A 20,748-nucleotide genomic window follows, 5' to 3' on the forward strand; every position below is an offset into this window, starting at 1 on the left:
TGGGAGAATCCTATCAGCTGCAAAATTGCCAGGTTTGTAAAATTAGTCACCCAAAAATAGATTTATCATCAAACAGGCCTTGATATGTAAGAGAATGCAGGAATATCTGTATGCTAGTTATCTAATAGCAAATTAATTAAAAAATAAAACAAAAACATGAAAATAAATCTTAAAAAGCTCACAGCTGCATATAACTTTAATGACATTAGATAAACTTAACAAAATAATGTATTTATCTAGTAAAACTGAGTTAAGCCATCAAACACAACAAATTCAGACAGAAAAGATATTAGCAAGATCACCTGTATGTTTCTTGCCTAATTTCTAATTTTTAATTCAGAATTATTTGTTACTCACTAACAATTGATTTCACTAAAAACAGGAACCTGATATAAAATTCATGTTGTCGGTGTCGTAAGGTGAATTATAAAATGGTTATACCTCTATTTCCAAACAGTCTGATTTGCTTTTCTGAAGAAATATATCCTGTCTTTATCGCAAGGAAACAGAGGGGGAAACATTTTAAAAGTTAAGTAACACTCACAGGGATTTCACACTCCCATGAAAGAAAATAATAATATTGGACTGTACTAGAACTTAGTGAAAGCTCTTAAATTACTCTTTTTGGTGTCTGTGAGCATGGAAGACACACAGAAAACTATAGTCATTGTACAGAAGTTATACATCACAAATCTATTAGTGTTTTCTAAACATTAACAGTGATCCTGTCAAGAAAATATATTTGTATTTTCAGATTCAAGAAGGGGTAAGGTATCACACCTGCAGACATTAAATAATCACAGAATCACAGGAAATACTTCTCCCTCTTTTATTGGCTGTTTAAAAGAAAAGAAACAAAGGAGGAGCATAAAGGTTGAATTGGAAGTTAATATAAAGAAATCTGTCCTGTTGAACATCTTAAGTTTTTGGAAATGGAGACAAGAAGACCAAGTTAGCAAGATATGAAGTAATTCAGCATATTCAGATCTTTGTTATTGAGCTGCAACAGATTTAACAATGTTGCATGTAGTGCAATTTAAAGAGTGTGAACTTTTAATATTGGTAAATGCAAGCAGGAAAAAGCAAATCTTGATCATACATATACCATTAGGCTGTAAATTACCTATTACCTCTGAGAAAATACACTTTGCAGTCATTGTGGATGATATTAGAGATTCTTGGTAAAGGAATGAAGAACAAAATATTTCATTGCTGCAAAACTTCAGTCTGTTCCTTTCAAAGAAAACAGAAAATAGTGGAAAGGAAGGACAAAGACACCAATAACTTCCACGTAATGAGATATTAACTAGAGTCGTCAGTGAGGACAAGAGGCAACTCAGGGTATATGAAGTTATGAAAAGCATGGGGAGGTGATTAAGCAATGATTACTTGTTTATTTCTCAGAGCACAAGAACAAGACAGCCCTCAATGAAATTACAAGGCAGCTGCTTTAAAACAAACCAAGGGAAGTTCTTTTTCATGCAGCACATAATTAAACAGCAGAACCCAGGGGATACTGTGGCGGTCAAAGAGATAAGTTAATTCAAAATGTATTAGAAATGGAAGATAGGCCTATGAGTGGCTATTAAACATGATATTCCAGATGAAATTTCCATCTTGGAAGTCCTCATGGCTGGCTGCAGTACAAGGTAAAAGGATTGCTCTGTTCCTTTGTATCTGTTGCCAGCTTTGCTCTAGCTCCCTTCACTGGGCTTCTTGTGCTAACCCACTCTAGAGTTGCCATCTCCTTCCTTCTTGTGCTCTTGTGCCTGACTTTCTCCATCTGTCTTTCCCTCCTTCCAGCTGTTTTTCCAGATCAGCTGTTTCCAGCACTGCAGATGGCTGAGCACTGAATTCAGGGAGACATGCAATTCCTGTCCCTGGAGCTGTGTGATATCCCAATCCTGCTCTCATAGTGGCAGAAACAGTTGGAGTCCAGTCACACAGAGGAAATATGAAGGGGAAGAATGCTTATGGTCTTCAGAAATACTATGTGCTGACCCCCTGAGTCCACATGGATTATGTGTGGCTTTCCCCCCAGAACTCTGGTAGTTGATGACTCTTGGGCAGTTTCACAAACACAGCAAAAGGCATTTCCTTGATCCAAAAAAACCCTACCATGTCTAAACTTGAAATCACCCTCCCAGTGGTAGTAGGTTTCCAGTGAAAAGAGGTTTGATATTATCTGTACTCTGTGTGTCATAAATCACTTTTATTCTGTTCCCAAAAGCAGATCAATGTTTTTAGCCAAAGCTCAACAAGCAGCCTGCTTGTGGCAGACACAGCCCGTGGAAAGTTCCATCCGGACATTTTCAGGCTGGCAAATATTAAACTGGAAAGAGCAACTTATAATGGAAAACGTTAAGAACTCTCATGCATGGCTGTCCAGCTCTTCCAAACTTCTTACTTTCTCCACTTAAAGTACACGTGTGCATGTATGTGTCAATGTATGTGATAATATACACGAACTGGCACCACTAAAATGATACTAAGAGAATGTTGTTTCTGTAAATTTCCTTCCCCACTGAACAGCCTTTGCCTGGATTTTCCTGCACAGCACTCCCTTGATCAGCATGAGCAGGGCTTTTGAACATGGCACAATACCATTTCAAGCCACTGCTGCAGTTTCAGCTCCCACAGTTGACAATTACTCGAAGAAAAGAAAACGACCGGCCCATTGAAGAGTGTAACCGAGCCCACAAGGACCCTTTGGGATATTCCAGGTTCTGAGCATGCCAGCAGCTGTGACTGAACAGAAAGCTTGCAGCGCTGACCGAGCTCTCCTTGCAACACAATACCACATTGTCCGGGGCGAGCGCAAGAACACTCCTCCTGCAGATAAGACGAGCTTGGCAGCAGCACCTTTCCAATGGCCACATCTCACTTGCAAGAGGAACATATCCCTGAAAACTTACAACTCATTTTCCCACTTTTCCCCCTGTGAGGGCTCTCTGTAAAAATAAGTAAGCAAATAAATATTTCTTTCCGGGACTGTTTTGGCCGCGACACCCCAGCTCTGCCCAGCTTGGGGCAGCTGCGAGCTGGATCTGCGGGTGCCGGACAAGTGCGTGCTTTCGGCAGGGGCCTGGGGCCGGGAGAGTCCGCTGCGATAGCGGCTGTGCGTGCGGGCCGGGCCGGGCCGGGCCGGGCCGAACCGAGCGGGGTCACCGCGCCCGCGGGCGGCGGGAGGCGGCAGCCGCGGCCCCGGGGATGGCGAGGGCTCCCCGCTGCCCGCCCCCGGAGCCCGTCCCGCCCCGCCCCGGCCGGCGGCGGCCCCGCCCCGCGGAGGGCCCGGGGCGGGCGCGGCGGCGGGAGCGGGAGGTGCGCGCAGGTGGCGGCGGGGCCGTGCGGCGGCGGGACGGGGGGATGCGGCATGGCCGAGCCGCCCGGAGCCCCGCACCGCACCACGGGCTCCACCCTGCTGCACCCGCTGAGCGCGCTGCTGGGCATCCCGCTGGACCAGGTGAGGCTGCGAGCCGCCGCAGCGGCGGCGCGGGCGGCATCCCCCGCTGTCAGCGCGCCGCCCGGGGCCTGGGAGCGGCGCGCCAGGAGCGCGTTCGGGCGAGGGTCGCGCTGCTGCCGCCGCCGCCAAGCGCTTCGTTTTCCCCGGCGCTTTTCCTGCTCTCGCAAGAAGTCGCTGCTGGATGCTGCTGGATGCTGTCAGTCGCGGTGCTGGGCTGACTGCGGCAGGGTTTGGAATGCTGCAGGAGCTCGGGTGCTGGTCCACCTCTGGGAACTGCCTGGCGAGATGCGGGGTGCGCTGCAGGCAATCCTTAGGCTCTGGCGCTGCTTTCGTGGTTACAGGACTGTAGAAGGGAAGCTCAGAAGTCACTTCCAGCCTAGCCCAGCTGTCTGATGGAATTGCGAAGTGCATATATGGAGATAGGCAGAACACACACACACAAGTGGTCTTCTGGGAGGGAGAGTTTGCATTGAATCCTTAACAGCATCATAGATTTTTGGCTGTGATGGTGTTTTCTAATTGTTTATAGTCTCCTAGTTAACTTTATCCCTAAGAGGCGGAAAAGCATTGCTCTCCCCCACCCCCTGCCTTTTATTGTCTCTCAAGCCTGCATGCACCTGCTGCCTTCCTGCATTCTTTCAGCGACAAGGAAGTTAAGTCTGGAAGTTTGTGCTGACCAGAAAAAGACTCTACCAAGCTATTGGGAAGTTGAGCCAGCGTGGTCTAAGAAACCAGGGCAGCAGAGGTGTGCTTGGTAAAAAATCAACAGAACATTGAGATTTATTTGCTTTCTTCTGTTTGCAGAGTGAGTGGTGCTATGTGTCATTTTTTACTACTGCTTGTTTTCAAAGCTGAGGAAGGAATATACCATTTCATAGATTAAACTTCTTCATCTAGCTATGCTACTTTTCCCTTTTTTGACAGAAAACAGGTTTTGATGCAAGAAGGGAGATCTGTTGCTCAACACTAAAACAGTAAAACAATAAGGGCCTATAATTATCTGTGAGCTATTAGTTTAGGAGAAGGCATGTGAATAGTGATAGCCTTTTTTTTTGAGGTATTCCATGCCATGACTGATGAATACAGAAACACCAAAGAAACCAGTTATAGCAAACATTTACTGTTCCAGCTTATTTGTGGTGCCACAGCATTAGGCTGACTCAGTTCCCAAACAATGAAAGCTTGACAGACTGCAGTTTTTCTTTTTAAGCTTTCAAAATCTTCCCCTCCATTCAGCTGAGGTCATACAAGGATGGTGCTGTCTGTGGAGAAGATTCTTCTCATGCTCTTGTGGGCCTGAGGAAGCTTCACTGCATCTGGTTATGTGCTGTGTTTGTCCCTGAGCTCTGGTTTGGTAGGTGCTGGTGGTGGGCACTTCTGTGTTTGGTGATTTGTGTCTCCAGCCCACAGCAGGGAGCAGTAAGCTCTGGGGTCAGCAGTGTGGCTGGGCTGTGCAAGTGTGTGTGCTGGTGTAGGTGCTGTCCCTATCCATGACCCTGCTGGCTCCAGTGTCACAGGGCAGTGATGGGCCAGGAGGACCCCCCCCTGCCCTTGCTGGGGCTTATCATAGAACTGCAGCACAGCTGCACTGAAATAGAGCTTTCCTCACCTGAAAATCCTCCTATTTAATTGTCCCTGTGAGATTATGCCATCAATACTTTTTAAAAATTTCCCCCAGTCTGCAGTCTGCTGCACCATGCCAAGCATCAGGGATTTCTGCTGTGCTGGAATAGGATGTATCCAGACTGTGGATATGCATGGAAGCACTGTGCCACCACTGTTCCCTCAAATCACATGAGTCTCAACTCTGACCTGCAGTGCTCAGAAGCAAAGTAAAAACTTTTCCACATGGCTCTTCTACCAGGTGGATTGCTTACCTTCCTCATAAGAATGAGAATGTTTTGCTGAAGCAGGGAGGACTTCAGTCACTTGCTCCTTTGCATGGAATGGAGCTCTGTGTGTGAAAGACAACTTTGGCAGATCTGAATCCCATGTGGAGCAGGGACTGGTTTTACATGAGCTGCTTATTGCAGTGCTGTCAGGGTGTCTGTGCCTTCTGCTCTGTGCCCTGGCTGCAGCAGGGGGGTATCTCTAATTTGCCCCTCTGTGTCCACATCGCTGTGCTCAGCCTCCTGGATGGTGGCAGCCCCAATCTCCCTCTGGTCCATCAGGTGGCAGCTCCCTGTGGCTGGTCCTGAACCTTCAAAAGTGCCAGGAAAGAGAGCAAAGGTGGAGTTGAGACCCTCCAGGCTGCTGTGGTATGTGAAAGTCATATGTGTCTGTGTTAAGTGAACAGAGGACTTGTCCCTTATGTAATAGAGATGGTTTTCCATGAGAACAGTGCTATGAGAGAGATGTCACTCTGTGTAAAAGACCAGAAAAAAAGCTGAGCTGAAGGTCTGAGAAATGAAGGTTGTAATCATTGCCCTTTCATTGCCAGATACTAATGGTATTTGGAAAATGTTTTGTCATCTCAGAAGCAGCTGTTGTGTCACTCACTGTGGGAAGCACGGATGACTATGAAAATGTCGTTTTTCACATTGGTGGTTTTCTAAAGTAAAAAATTGCAGCTTGGGTTTGAAAGTAGCCCAGAATTACAGAGGATGGAGTTCCTATCTGCACTGTGTATCTGGCAGACTGCTCACATTTTGTTTAGGAGACAGTGCACTGCATGAGTACAAAGCAGTGTGTTCTTCTTTAGACACCTTTAGCTTTCTGCTAGAACAATCCTGATGTCTCAGCATGTGTCTGCATGTCTCTTCAATGGATGATCAATCTTAGAATTTAGCATTGAAATATTATTTTTTAAGAAGTGCTATATGTGGTAACAAGATTAATGATCTTGAAAGAGGATGAAAAGACTCTCTGTGTTAAATTAATTCCCATATCTCAGGAAAGCAGACTTTGAAGTTTAGCTGACTTGTGTTCTAAAAATATCTGTCTAGGTCAATGATACACCTTCAGCAGCATTTGCAAAAGAATTTTGGGGTGGTTTTTTTACTTCCATATCATGTATTCCCCAAATCACTGATGCTGGAATGTCACCCCTCCAATTTACTTCTACAGTGACTTTTGGCAAATTATACACTTTTTTGTTATATATGCCCAAAATCACCAGTTTTGGGATATAGTCCTTTACCATAAATCAATGAGATTTGGGAAGTTAAACATTAAGGTTTTAATAGTGTAATTTATGTAACCAAAGAATGTGCATGTAAAAATTCTGTGAAGAAATAAGTATATTATTTCAAGCTATATTAAAAGTAAATTTAATGGCGTTGTTTATTCATATGCAGTTTCACCACATTTTCCTAAGCTCTAGGCATCTCTAGAAGTAACTCGGGCTCAGAGGGTTAAGACACATGATTAAACAGTTTCACTTCTAAAGGTTATTTTGTAATTCCCTCGAAAAACTGTATGAGCATCTTCTCATGTTTATATCAGAGGACTTTTAATTTCAGTGTTTTCATTGATGAGGCCAGCCATATTTCCCCAAAGAGGAAAAAACAAAAGTTCACTTGAACTTAATTTTGGCTTTGTCTGCTGGTGGGAATGAAAAACTCTTCATTTTAATTCTTTCATTGTAGGTCATCTGCATATTTATATTTTGGCAGCAGTTTAAATAAAAGACTAACTGTGGAGGGATTCCAGGACATGCCTCCGAATCTTGGGATAGTTGGGGTATTAAAGATGTCTTTCCACCATTCCTAAAGTTTGAATAACTCTCTGTGCAAATGTTGGTGAACTGGTTTAAAAAGGAAAAAGATGAAGTTTTTTAACTTTTACAAAAATCAACATGTATTCTGATCCCAAAATCAGGATGGTTTTGCTGACTTTTTTTCCTTAACATTTATTTTTATTTTATTTTTTGCTGTCTGACTTCAGTTTTACTTCTCTGCTTTCTGATTAAACTAGTCAGATCTGTTAGTCCCCAAGTCTCTTTGCATGACTTTTCTTATCCACTTTTTGGGCAGTATAGAGTCAAATAAAAAACTAGCTTTCTAGGAACTTAATAGACTTTAGTCTGTGAACTTTGAGGATCCTTTAATGATTTTCAATAGAGACATTAGGAAATGTAATGCTGAGGAAAGAAGGGTAATTTGTTACAGACCAAAGTGAGATAACTGAAGATGGAAGTTCATTAAAGATTTAAGTGGGGTTAGTATCAGGTTTTTAACTGAAAAAGCTGCTCTGAAGCACTGGCAGCAACCATCATGGTTGGTATGAACTGTGAACATTTCAATTTCCTAATGCCATCATTTTACAATTGAAAATTCCATATTTCCATTTTGAATTGCAGGAATATTCGTTACATTAAATGCCTCCCTGCCTAACACACTCAACTGCAGAAAAATAAAGCCATGTACATTTTAGTTATCAGAGGAGCAGTAAAAAAAAAAGAAATTTGAATTCAACACATTTATAGAGAAATATTACTTACATTGCCAAAACCAACTTTTATTTTGATATTTTCTGACTTTCAAGTACCTAGATTTTGTAAAACTGTTTTCCTTAAAAGAAACCATTTGCTTTTTATTATAATGCCATGAAGGACCGGGCATGATGTAAAGACCAGAAGAAGAATCTTGCTGACTATTATTTGGGTCCCCAGCTAAACAGATGCTTGTGAACAAGGCAGTAAATGTGAACATTTACTTTTAAATGTTCACATTTACAATAAATCCAGTCTCTAACTTGTTTCAGTCACTTGTGCAAGTCCAGGATTCTGTATTCTCCTGGTACAGTCCTGGGACAGAGGTATGGTACTTTCTTCCAAAGATTAAGGCTGTCTCCAAAGCATTTTTTTCTGTTCTGGTTAGCTATCACTAACAATAAATACATATAAATACAAATTGCAATAAATACATGTTCTCCTCTGCTTTGGAAACATTTGCTGCCTTTTCCAATGTGTTCTCACTGTGTTTGGCACTGTAGTCTTGAACCTTATGGCTGATGTCTTGATACTATGAGTGTAAATATTTCCACATCTCTCCTGCCTTGAAAACAAAGCCTGTCCTATTAAGTTTTTTATTTGGCAAGGGACAAAAGTGCAACTGGAATCAGCTGCTTACAATTTTCCCCCTTTTAAGCACTTTCCTTCTCATCTGTGTTAAACAAGATCTGGAAAAATAAACGCTGAAGGGCTGCATAAAGTTCCCTGAAACCTTCTCTGCACATTAATCACGCCTGTACTGATTTTGTGGTGCTCTGCAGCTATTTTGAGAAAATCTAAAGTAGTGATGAAGACTCTTGGGCTGCAGCCTAGGGGTCTAGGCACTGAGCACAGAGCTGGCTCTGTGTTTTTGGGGGAGCCCCTGATGCTTAGGGATTTGCTGTGCATTTGCCAGCCTGGCACAGTGTTTAATGCTCTGGCTGCTCCTTGGCTCCTGTTACAGCTCACAAGGATGGACAGTGCTGGAGGCAGGCTTGCCAGACTGCAAAGTGGTGCTGCTAGTCCCTGGACAGGGCAGGCTGCAGCACTGGGCTCAGCATTACTGCAGGAATCCAACCTTTTGTACTCTGCCAAAATCAAATAACATGATTTTTATAAAATGTCAATGGGCCACGTTTTACTTTGGAGTGAAAAAAAAATCTCTCTCTATGTGATTTAGTAGTAATAGATAACCTTGAGGGGTACCAAACCTCATCTCCTGGATGCTTGGATAGTCTGGTGAAGGTTGTTAAGGAGATCTTCCAGAAACTCAGGCTTGCTCTTGAAAGTACAGCCAGATGCAGAAATTTCTGCAGTTAGTTTACTAATAGTGGTGAGAGTGTTTATGTTAATGTGTAGTTTGTGTGCCTTGGGAAGGAATTGCTTGACTGGACCCATTTGGCACACTTTGGACACAAAGTGGCCCTGGAGCATCTACCCAGGGCTCCTTTCAGAGAGTGTGAAGCCAAAGGGGGCTGCCCAGGGGGCTGCAGTGAGGGACACACAGCTCTGGAGTTCAGCTCCCCTGCACCGCGACCCTCCAGACCATGAGGCACAGGAATGAGCTCCTCGCTTTGCTCTTCACACCCAGTCTTGATCCAGCTCAGCACCTGCTAAGAGGGACATAGTGGAGTTCTTCTTCAGAGTTCAGGGCTGGCCAGGCTTGTTGGGTCACTCCTGAATAGGTGGAATCCAGCCCACTGTGCACAGGGCTCAGCCAGGGCTGCCTCTGCCAACAGAGAATGGCCCATGGAGAGAAACAGCCAGGGAAACCCTTTGGGTGGTCCTTTTCCAGAGCAGGATTGCATCAGTCTCCCTTCTTATGACCTTCACTGGGAATGTTTCTTTTCACCAGTCCCCTTAAAGCACTTTAAACAGCTTTTGCAAAGTCACAGGTAAGCACAGACACAAAAACAAAAACACACATTCTGACATAAATGTTTTTTTCTGCATTCTTTTGGATGGAGTCTACTTACAGCATGTTGCATCTTTAATGGAGTTGAGTGGAAATGTTTTTTTCTCTTGTGTTAATGGGCTTCCCTCATGATAAGAAAATTCCAGGCTTTAAAAAACAATTATCTTAATATTGTGAGGGAAAAAATCCTTGTAAACATATTTTTGAATAAAATATGTTGAAGCATTCACAAATTTCTAAAGAATTTGTTCTCAGTCATTCCTCTAAGTGTTAGTAAAATACCCAAATAGAAGGCAATTTTTTAAACCAAAATTCAAAGTATTAACTAGACAGCTTTTCCAGCCAGGAATTATTTTAATTCTTTTCTTTAACAGGATATGGTATTCAATGATCTAAAAACTTAGAGGAAAGTTAATCATTCAGTCTGTAGTGTGAGTGTTGCCATGCTGTCTGCTCTAAGGCAAAACAAATACTAAACAGAGCAATTCTTCATTTCCCTCTTTCTGGTTCCTTTGTCCTTGTGAGATTTGGGCACTCTCAGCATTTACCTGGTGACAGACTGGCTGGATAAAGGGGAGTTTTGCCTGTACCCTCCTGCCACACCCTGCAGTGCAGTGGGTGACAAGCTGTCTCAAAGCATGTGAGCTGCCTACCTAGGTGACTTAAGCAAAAAACAAATAGACCTGAGTGTATCTGGCTGCTAAATCCCAGACAAAGACCTGACCACCCTATGGAATAGCAAGTTTTAAATTTTTTGATCAGTGAGAGATTATATTCTGTGCTCTTCAAGTTCAGTATGTCAGGCTGGGGACATCAGGGATGGAAAAGGGAGGCAAGAAAATATTTTAAATAATTTCTTTGGATTATGTGCAGAACACTAGAAAAGCTAAATAACAATTTCAGGCCAAGAAACAGACTTTAAATGCTGACAGTCATGAACTGGGTGAGTGTTTGCTGCTTCCATAGGCCCTGGTCTTGTGACAAAGCTCTAATTAGACTAGAATAAATTCTTCATTTGTGGTTTCAAGTGCAATTTGGCCCTGGTATGCAGATAGGGCAGGAATGGGGAAGGCAAAACCTAAAACATTTGAGGACCCCTTGCTTTCAACATTTCTTGAATGACTCCTGCACTTGTTTTCATATTCATGTATTGGTTTCAAGTAAAACTTTCTCTTCTTAAAGGACCACTGAGTAGAAAAGTTTTGAATTTTAACTCTAACATCTTAAATGACATTATAAACTGGTGAAAGTAGCTTTTTTCCTGTTACCAGTGTTAAAGAGAATACAGTATTGACTGTTTATCTCATGGGCACACACACGGAGGGCAGGTTCAAATCCCTGGCTCCTATGGTTTGCATTAAGTATTTATATCAGCAAATTCCAGCTGATAGATCAATAACTTATCTGTTTCAGAGAGAGTTTTATAACTATTCTGTTCATTCACAAGTGGAGTTTAAGTAGTCTGATATTTACACTTCTCATGTGTCAAGGTTTCTCAGGATATTTTGCCAACTATGCTGTATTAAATGTGAAAACAGCATAGACAAATGGAGACAGTGGCTGAGAAGCTAAAGTTCATTTTTGAAAAATAAAATTCGGTTTTTGATGGCAGCATTAGGCATCCAGTTGTAGTTGTAGGCACTGTTAGTACCCACAGCTGTCTATGCCTTGGTGTTCATGTTAATTCTCTAGAGGCAAATGATTGTGGTCTGTAGTTGCCACAGCAACAATAACACTGCACTCAGAGCATGGGTGGGTTTTCCCTACTTTGTACAAGTGTGCTGAAAGTGTAGGCATATTGCTGTGAAACACTGTGAAATATGATAGACTCTTGAGAGAGAAAACACTTGTTTGTTTTTTGTTCAGAGAATAAAATTTTAATTTTGTGTTACCTTTATTGCCACTTCTCTGATAGGGTGTAATTTCCCAATTTGCAAACCTAACATCGCAGAGAGGAAAATGGGCTCAGCAGTTTGGAAGAGGAAAGTTTCAGAGGTGTTCTGCTGATGCTAATCAGTAAATAAAATGAGGATTAGAACAAAGAATGCTCAGGGCAGAATGACATAACTATATTTCTCTTCCATTGTGGTTGGTTTTGTCAATGAAAAGATGACTGTAGCTGTTCTTTGCCATGAACCAGAATGAAAATTTGAGCTAGATAAAAGAGAAAAAAAAAAAAATACAGGATAAGCTTATTTTCTTAAACCTGCTAAAGCTGAGTGAAGGATCTGAGAGGTTTGCTTTAGAAATGTGACTTTTAAGAGGGTTCATGGTGAAAATGTGGCCATATTACTCCAAGCTCCTCTGGCCCAGAGCACCTCCAGGGACAGGGAGTTCACAACCTTTCTGGTCAAGCAAAGAAGGAACTTCTTCCCTTCTATCTCCCAGTGTTTCTTCAAATTCAGAGAAATGTGATAGGCTGCAGATTCAATAATGATTAAAATTAAGGTGTTTTTCAAATAATCCAGACCTGGCTGTGAAACTCTTTCAACAGGAGGCTGAACTTGGCCAGAGCCAGAGTGGACTTGAATGTTTATATGAAAGGCAAGTTTCTAGGATAAATGTAGCTCAGAAGATAAAGCTTTTGGAAGTACCTGTTCTTTCTTCTGGCTCCTTTCAGGGCTTGTTCCCTCTGCAGAAACTGGTTTCTGTCAGCCCTGCCTCTGTGTTGCTGATGCCTTTAGGATCCCAAAGTCCAAAGCATGGCTATTTCCATTGTGGGTGATTGGCTCTGCTGGAGTTATCATCCCCTCCCAGACCTTGACTCCATGCTGGATTTATTACTCGAGTTTCTTCACATGGTGATAATGTAGCAGGAAGCACCAGAGCTCTGCGGGGAAGATTAGCCAACGCCCAGGAGAGGTCATTTCTCTGACATCCCACTTTCAGGCAGCCCCAGCTGCAGCTGTCCTTCTGTTTATTAGTTTATATAAAAAGTAACTGGCTCCTTATATGGTTTGCAGTGTATTCCCCTGTTGGGTTATCCTCTTACTTTTCTGTTCTGATTTTTAACTGCTGGGGGATTTTTTGTTCAACTTCCTCTCTGTTCAGTTCATGCTGCTTGTCTTTAGTGCAGTATTTGATAGTTTAGTGATCTACATATATTCTTTAAATAGATTATGCCAGCAGGTGTCTGGTGAAATCTGCCTTCATCCTTGGATAGGGTTATGACATCCTGATCTATAGTCTCTTATCTATCTGTTTATCAGTCATTTATCTGTTTATCAGTGCACATTTTAATGTGCACCATTACCTCAGTTGCCTAGGTGTCTCAGGCTTCCTGGGTTTTTTTATTTTGCCTAGATAAAGTTGAGCTCAAATACAGATTCTGTATCTGCCTTCTCTCTTTCCTTTCCCTGTGGCACTTCAGTTTTTGAGCATAGTCACTAAAAAGGATAATGTACCTGTCCAGTTTTAGAAGACCCTAAATGACAAATGTGCCTGTTTGCTGTGTCTAGGATCATGGTTTTGCAATTGCTTGGAGAATTTCTGTCTATGAGACAGTGGCCTCATTTATTTGCTGGCAGGTGGAACTGGTGGCTTGTGCCCTGGAAAAGCTTCAGATGGTCTCTGGGAACACAGATCTGTGGTGACCTCCAGCTCCCAAGTCTCCTCTCCCTCGTCCCATAGAAATTCCGTGCCACTCATTGCTTGGGTGCCTCCGAGCATCAGAGAAACTGAAATGCTCCCCAAATCTGAATCTGCACCTCAGTGCTACAATAACAGTGGGAAAAACACCATGTGCGTTTTGAGATAGCAAAGTTTGCTAAAAATCAAACCTGAAATGCTTTCTCAAAGTGCCTCTGAGATATCCAGATGTTAGTGGAATAAAACCTTGTGATGGAGAGGTGGAAATAGAAGCCAGCTGGGCAGATTGTGCAATGCCCTAGTTCTTTGTTGTTTTAGGCTTTATGTGTAAAGCACTTGCTTGAAAGGGAAATTGTAATTGTTTATGCAACTTAAAGGATTGTTGAGTTTCTTTTCCCTGGCTATGTTCAAATTCTTAGGGTATTTTGAAAAGAGTTGACTTGGAGTTTTTGGAATTTTGTTGTTGCACTTTGTTTCTTGGATATTAAGTTGCCTGTCACTGCGCAGTAGGAGCATTGCTGTAATAATTTTAAAATTTAAGTACATACTTCTCTTTTTTCCCTAACTGTTGAAGAGGAAAAAGTGAGACTTATTCCTGTTCCCTAAGAAAAGCAAGTTAAGTTTCTGCTATTGCTGACTCATTAACATGGCAAGAATACAAAAATACCATGATTAAGCAAACGTGAGTGAGTTTCTTCCTCCTCATATTGCAGATATCTTTGGAAAATATCAGTGTTATAAACCAAAGTTCTGCTGTACTGCCTGCAAATAGAAGTATAGAAGTCCAGTGGGGGGATATGTAAAGAAGGCTTTAATGAAGCAAGAAAATTAAGTCTTTTTTCTTCAAATATTGTATAGTGAAAATAAAATTAATTTATAGGAAAAGCTAAATATCTCTTGGTTGTTGGTTTTGGTTTTTTTTTTTTTTTTTTTTTTTTTTTTGCTTGCATGCCTTTATTCACCAACTGACGCTTATTCATGCTGTGTGTTTTCCTGTTAGTTTTTGTTTTGATTTGGTTGCTAAGTTTGAAAACTAGGAAATGTGGTCTTTTTTGGTTTTTGTTATTTGTTTGTTTAATTTGAGAAGGCAACCCCTCAAATTCCTTCAGAGCATGACTTTTTTGAAAGGTACTGATGATTTCCAAATATGTTAGTTTAGTGGTGGTTGAGATGTTTGACTTGTGCCAAGTCCTGAGCACTTGTCATCTCCAAGTTACTTGTTTTCAATAGTGTCTGAAGCTGAGTGCCTAAAATTAGACATGCTCCAAAGTTCAGCTTTCAGAGATATTTGCTGGAGATGTAAGGTGCTTGTAACAGGCATAACTAAACAGCTGGGGTTATGTTCTTGTCTTTTTGCATGGTTCATGATCCAAAATAAATGATCATGAAGCAAGTATGCTGCAAATTCTGAGCAGAAATAAGGAAGGAGGAAAAAAGCCACAACAGGATATTGTCACTGTACATGTTTTGTTGGTGTCTTCTCTTCCTGCCACGGTTCTGAAGGGATTAAAAATAAGTCTGCAGCCCACATAAATGAAGGTTAGATAAACATGTCATATGTTGAAAAGCACAGAGAAATAATTTTGCTTTTAAACTGCAGAACAATAGGAAGGACCAGTATTTTGTGGCTGTGAAAGTGAGTATCTGGATCTGGCAGTTAACAGAGGTTTGCTGCTTCTACATGGTCACAGTAATAGCAAAGGAATTAAATGAAGATAACTGCTTGAAATGGGAAAAAAAAAAAAAGCAGCACATACACAGCTCTTTGGAAATAGGCTAAAAATGAAGAAAATAGCTATCTAGAAAATCTCCTGGCCAGTAGAATCAAGTCCCTTGGGGGAAATGTGTGACTTGGCAAGCTGCTGGAAAATATAAAGTTTTCATTGTTTTTTGAAGCAAAAAGAGAGAGTTTTACTATCTCTTATGTTTGCAAATATAATTGTCTAAATATAAACTGATTTTCACAATTAAATGGTTCTGATTAAGGTTTGCTGCCAAAATATGTGGTTGTGCATATATTTCCTGCCCTTGTTCTATGTTTCTTTTTTCCCCCATGTGAAAAACCTCTCTATTGTACATCTGGTTGAGCTGACTGAAAATGAAAGAAAAAAAATTCTCTGCAGATTCACTGTGCATTTTTTGTGGCCTTTACTGCTGGTTTCCCAAAAGTTTTGTGTGTCCTCTTCTGCCCAAGAAAGGTAGCTGGGAATACTTTCTGCACCTCTTTCACCAAATTCTGTTGACTGCATTGTTGAAGAGGGTATGGTCTCCCTTTATTTTGCTAGGTTGGAGCATAAGACTGCAACATAGATCCTCACCTTTCCATATTGATGTACCCCAATATTATGTTTTTATGCTTGTCTGAAAGAATTTGCTTTGTTCTTCACTCACTCCATCTGCAAATGTGGTTCCTGTGTATTTCTGAGACAGAAAACTGCTTAGGCAAGGAAGAGGACAGGAAGAAGTGAGATTTGTAGCACCTGCTTGGGAAAGCAGGAAACCAAGTGTGTTTGACTACACCCATTGTGTGGGAGAATTGTTACCCTAAAACTCGTCCACACGTATCTAGCAGTAGATATGCTAGTTTGCTTTTCTCCTAACTGGCACCTTTTTTTTTTTTTTTTTTGTTGGTTAGTTTTAGGTTTGTGCTTTGTTTTGTTTTGTTGTTTTTCATCCCAGTTCTGTTTCAGGCACTTGAAATTAGAGTAGAATACCTGCTTCTGGAATACAATACCTTTTCATGGTATCTTTCAGTGTTAAACCAAAAACTGAAACATGAGAAACTATGGGTCATTTTTGAGAACTTTATTTCTTGCAACTAAATTAAGTCCAGCTTCATAATCCAGGGATTTCTTTTTGATTCTGGTAGTGTGTATAGTATAAATAATGTTTATAAGTCTGTACTGTACATTTCTGCATCTCAACTTACTCATCTAGAGTACTTTTATAGTAGAAGTGCCTGTTTCAGAGTTATGCTTAAGGATTTGGTTTATTTCAACACAGAAATGCCTTTTTTCCCCATTGAAATGAAGAGATTTAGATGGAATAGCTTTGGTATTGAGATGAGTGTTAGGACAGATAAAATCTATCCTTTTCTCTAGCAAAGTCTGTGCACAAACTTTTTAACCACCTCCTAATACGCTAATTTTTACAGTGCCCTTGTTTTAAGTTACTGTGAACATGACTGAGCATTTAAATACAGGATGTTCCAGATTTTCTGTGTTTAAGTGCCTAATAAAGTGTTACATAATACCATTGCGATGTCTGAAAAGTTCAGTCTTTGATCAAGCCACTAATTCCAAGGATAATGTGCTTAAATTTAGCACAGTGCTGACAGTTTCTACAGTGGGGAAAAAAAACAACTTTCTTTTGGCTTAGAATAACCTGTCAAGCTGGCACTTTTTTCTCTTTACTGATATTTGTTTCTTTCTGTTGTGTGCAGTTACTGGGATATCACTGGGATAATGTGGACAAAACTACTCTGTTTGTATTGGTTTGTATTTTTAAAGACCACTGACATTTTTCTATAGAAAAGGAACTGAAAATAGAATTGCACAGACATTGCAGCAGCAGAATGGGGCAAGTTATTTTAGATGTGCCACTTCCCATTCTAGTGATGGATTGCACTTTAAGCCTACTGTTTTATTTTTAAATTGATGAATATGTGCAGGCTCAAGGCTTTCATCTTGCCTGAAAGTTAAGTGTGTTTCTGAACTGGGGCTTTACAAACACTGCTATGAGGATCCTGCCATCCTTGTGTTCAGGCAACCCCCATTGGTATTTGGGGAAGATAATTTACATTGAAGACACAGAAAGATCTGCTAGCAGGGTGGTTGGGTAGACAAACCCAACAATTCCCACAGGGAATTGTCTGTATTCCTTCTTTGTGTTTTGCATAAATCAACTGCTTACTTATCAGTTAGACAAAGTGCAAAGGTGCTTGACTTACTGTGTTGTGTTCTAAGTTTTTAAAATCTAAACCTTCAGGTGTAGAGGGAGAAAAATCAGGTCTGTGTTGATGGTATTCTTAGCGCTGCTACTTTGAAGTTATTTAACTTCTTAGAGTCCTAGGGACTTTCAGAGAAGGCTTTGCAGGGACTCAGGTGTCTGCTTTGTTGTATTTTACTCTCCTGGACTTGTTGTCTTGTTTCTGTTAATTTTCACTTAAGCATCTCTCTCCCAACTTTACATATGCTTAAATATGTAAACCTTCTGAGCATACCTGACAGAAGAGATGGAGTAATGTGGTGATAAGGCCAGTTTGTTCCCTCTTCATCAGTATGAGTCTGTGCATAACCAAGGAGGGTAGATGGTACAAGATGACATTTTTCCTACCAGAAGTACTTGATCCAAATGACTCTTTTGTGAGGAAGGAAAGCTGGTAGTTTTGGTATTGGATTTTTTTTGCTTGTTAATTTTGTTGGGATTTTTTTTTTTTGGTGTCCCACACTTCTTGTTGTTTTAACAACACTTCACTCCTCTTTTCCTGTTCTTATTAAGATACCCTCCATGCTCTGACCTGCTGGCTGTAGTTCTGCTTTTAGACATGTCTGACATGGAATACTGTGCAATACTCCACCTGCACAGACTTTTAAAGTATTTTTTGGAGTTAAAGGTACTGTAATTAGTGTGCTGCCTCACTGCTGAGCAGTTTGAAGAAACAAGACAGATCTTCTAATAACCTAAAGGCATTCTGGTTTAGAAGAACCACGAGGATGACTAAAGGCTGCAGGTTGTTTGATTTTTCTGCTGTTCCTATTACAGGCAGGAATTAGTGCTGACTATCTTAGATACAAGGGAATTTCATCATTTGGCATCACTTGCTGAGAGAGCAGTAATTAATGAGGTAGAGGTAGTGGCAGAACATTGCTGCACATAAATGATCATTGCTTAAACATCTGTTCAACATACAAAGTCATTACAGCTCAATGTGAGAGCTGTTGACAGCAAGCTAAAGCTGTTTTTGGATCAGGTCCATGCATTAAATTTATCAAATGTAAGTGTATGGGAGTGTGACTTAGCATTATGATGTAGATTTGACTTCTCAAGCTTACTTTTGATTTAAATGCTTTTCTTTTAAAATTTTTGATGACTCAGGGTTTAATCTAGAACTATATTTTGTGTCCTGCTAGTGGTTGTTCTGCTAGTGGTTTCACAGAGGTAATCCAGAAAGAACATCTGTTTCAAGTTTGCAGTCTAAATCATGGAAGGATATTTGACTCTGTAAGCAGGGAAACAGAATTTACCCAGGAAAACAGCACAACAAGCCAAAATACTGTCAGTTTTGTATATTCTACTTCACCAACTCCATTTTCTGCATGCAAGTGCACAAAAACCATCAAGGCTATGACAACTTAGTGCTGCTTCTGAGGGGGGACAATAATCTAAAATTAGTCATGCATATGCACTTTTCTCTCTCTGTCTCTCCCATGAGAGAAATTCTGTTTTCAAGCCTTTGCTTCTGTCCCCACAAAATCTTCTATAGGACTCCTACAACACAAAGTCAGAGAAATAAGTTGTTTCTGTATAGTACTGAAGATGTGACATGTCTGCAGTAGAATCAGTATTTCCCCAATAAAATTTATTATTTTGTCTGCTCTCTGATCCATGCTGACAAAATACAGCATCCTGCAAGTGACAGCCAGTTCTGCTTCCTTTACAATTGCCTGTTTGTGCTGGATCTCAGTGCACTGAGTTCTGTGCAAAGCAATACCACTGTGGGCAATAAGGGGGACTGCACAGATGATGTTACACAAATCCTTTTCCTTCCTGGAAGCCCAAGTCAGGATTCTAGCAGTGGGAAACTTGACATGGTCTCTGTGATATTGCCCTCCTTTTTGGAGGTGTTTGTCCCCTCCCTGTGTAGCTCTAAGTGATCTCTGCAGAGAATATTTGTCCTTATAGTTCATAAAAATAGTCTGGAAGATCAAAATATTTTGAGAAATTTCAGCAAGTGTCAGATATCTTTGGGATCTGATTAAAGACTATTCCATCTCTCATTCTCAACACACCCCTTCTAAATATCACACTTTTGATGTTACAAAATGCTGTAATAACAGTAGGTCTGTTTTTCAAGATCAAAGTAAAATGTCTCCAGCAAAGTGAACTTAAACATGTTGTTTGCCAGGTGTCTTTGGTTATATGTATAAAATATTCATTTAAACATGGGAAAAATATTACTGCATTTTTGTAGTTCTTGCTTTATTCTTTGTGAGAAAGGCATCACCCTGAAGGATAGGGCTGATCTCTGGTAGAGTGGAGTGTTTTATTATGGCAGCCCCTTTCCAAAATACTGCCCAAGTGCTGTTGTACTCCACAGACACTGGCTTGACTTGAGAAGTTGCTATTGCTGTCAATCATTTCTGTTAGCAAGGTTCTTTATGCTCTTCCACATACTGAAAACAGCAGTTTGGTCATCTGTGGTAAGTCTGTGAATAGAGGAGAAAGCACAGTTTACCTGATAAAAGCCTTATAGAAGTCCCCTACAGTAATGCTCAAAAGCTCATGAGTGCATGGCAACAAATACAGACTATCTTGACCATGAGCTGTAACTTCATCTTTATACTGAACCACCATGGGAGGCATCTGTTCTTATACTTCTGTTCAGCAAATGAAATGCAGATTTAAACCTTTATCCTCTCATTTGGCTGCTAAGTCCAAGGCCTGGAATAAAAGTAGAGCTGTCTTCTGCCTCATCAATAACCTGAATGTAACATTGTCTGCTACATGTTGGAGTGGACATGGACCTGGATGCTGGCTGGGAACATTCTGGCAGCCTGGCTGTGCTCAAACACACTTGTACCTCTGTCTGTGGATTTGTATGAATGTGCAACATGCCTGGTTTTTATCCAAAGATTGGGAGCTCTTAAGGACACACCAGCACCTTGTTATCCAACAAGGGGCAAGTTAGCAGTGTGACTGCTTGTAGTGATTGTCAGAGTTAGAGCATTAATAGGAATTTTGCTTCCAGAGGATAGTTTGGTTTGGGTAATGGACTTAATTGCCATTTGGAGTTTGGAGACAACTGCGTGGTCAATTTGTTACATCCTCCTAGATTTTTGGAAAGTGAGATCAGATTTTCTGCAAGCCTAAGGGAGGAAAAATGTAGTAGAGGAAAAATAAAGTATTTTTGTGGTCAAAACAGAATGCAGGATATTTCCTTCTGATACTTAACTGTAAGGAAAAGGTTAAAATCAATAAAGTAAGACGCTGTGTGTTTGTACTTAACTGTCTCTTCTTAGAGTGTGATCTAATAACTCTCAAATGTATATTGCCACTTTTTAAACAGGGAGATTTGCAGATGCAAGGCTTGTGGGGTGAGCAGAAATGAAACTTCCTGGAGTGGGTTAT

At 40.9% G+C, this 20,748-nt stretch overlaps 1 protein-coding gene across 2 annotated transcripts in view; it reads left to right on the plus strand.

The window, feature by feature from the left end:
- Positions 1-3,259: 3,259 nt before the first annotated feature.
- MBOAT1 (membrane bound glycerophospholipid O-acyltransferase 1) overlaps positions 3,260-20,748 on the plus strand; it is a 53,528-nt gene continuing 36,039 nt past the window's right edge. For both annotated transcript variants that reach the window (XM_079302374.1, XM_079302375.1), the window contains exon 1: positions 3,260-3,463. In XM_079302374.1, the coding sequence (XP_079158500.1) occupies positions 3,374-3,463 (90 nt within the window). In that variant the 5' untranslated portion in view covers positions 3,260-3,373. The remainder of the gene's footprint in view (positions 3,464-20,748) is intronic.

Source organism: Erithacus rubecula, assembly GCF_903797595.1.
Source record: "Erithacus rubecula genome assembly, chromosome: 3".
Lineage (NCBI taxonomy): Eukaryota > Metazoa > Chordata > Aves > Passeriformes > Muscicapidae > Erithacus > Erithacus rubecula.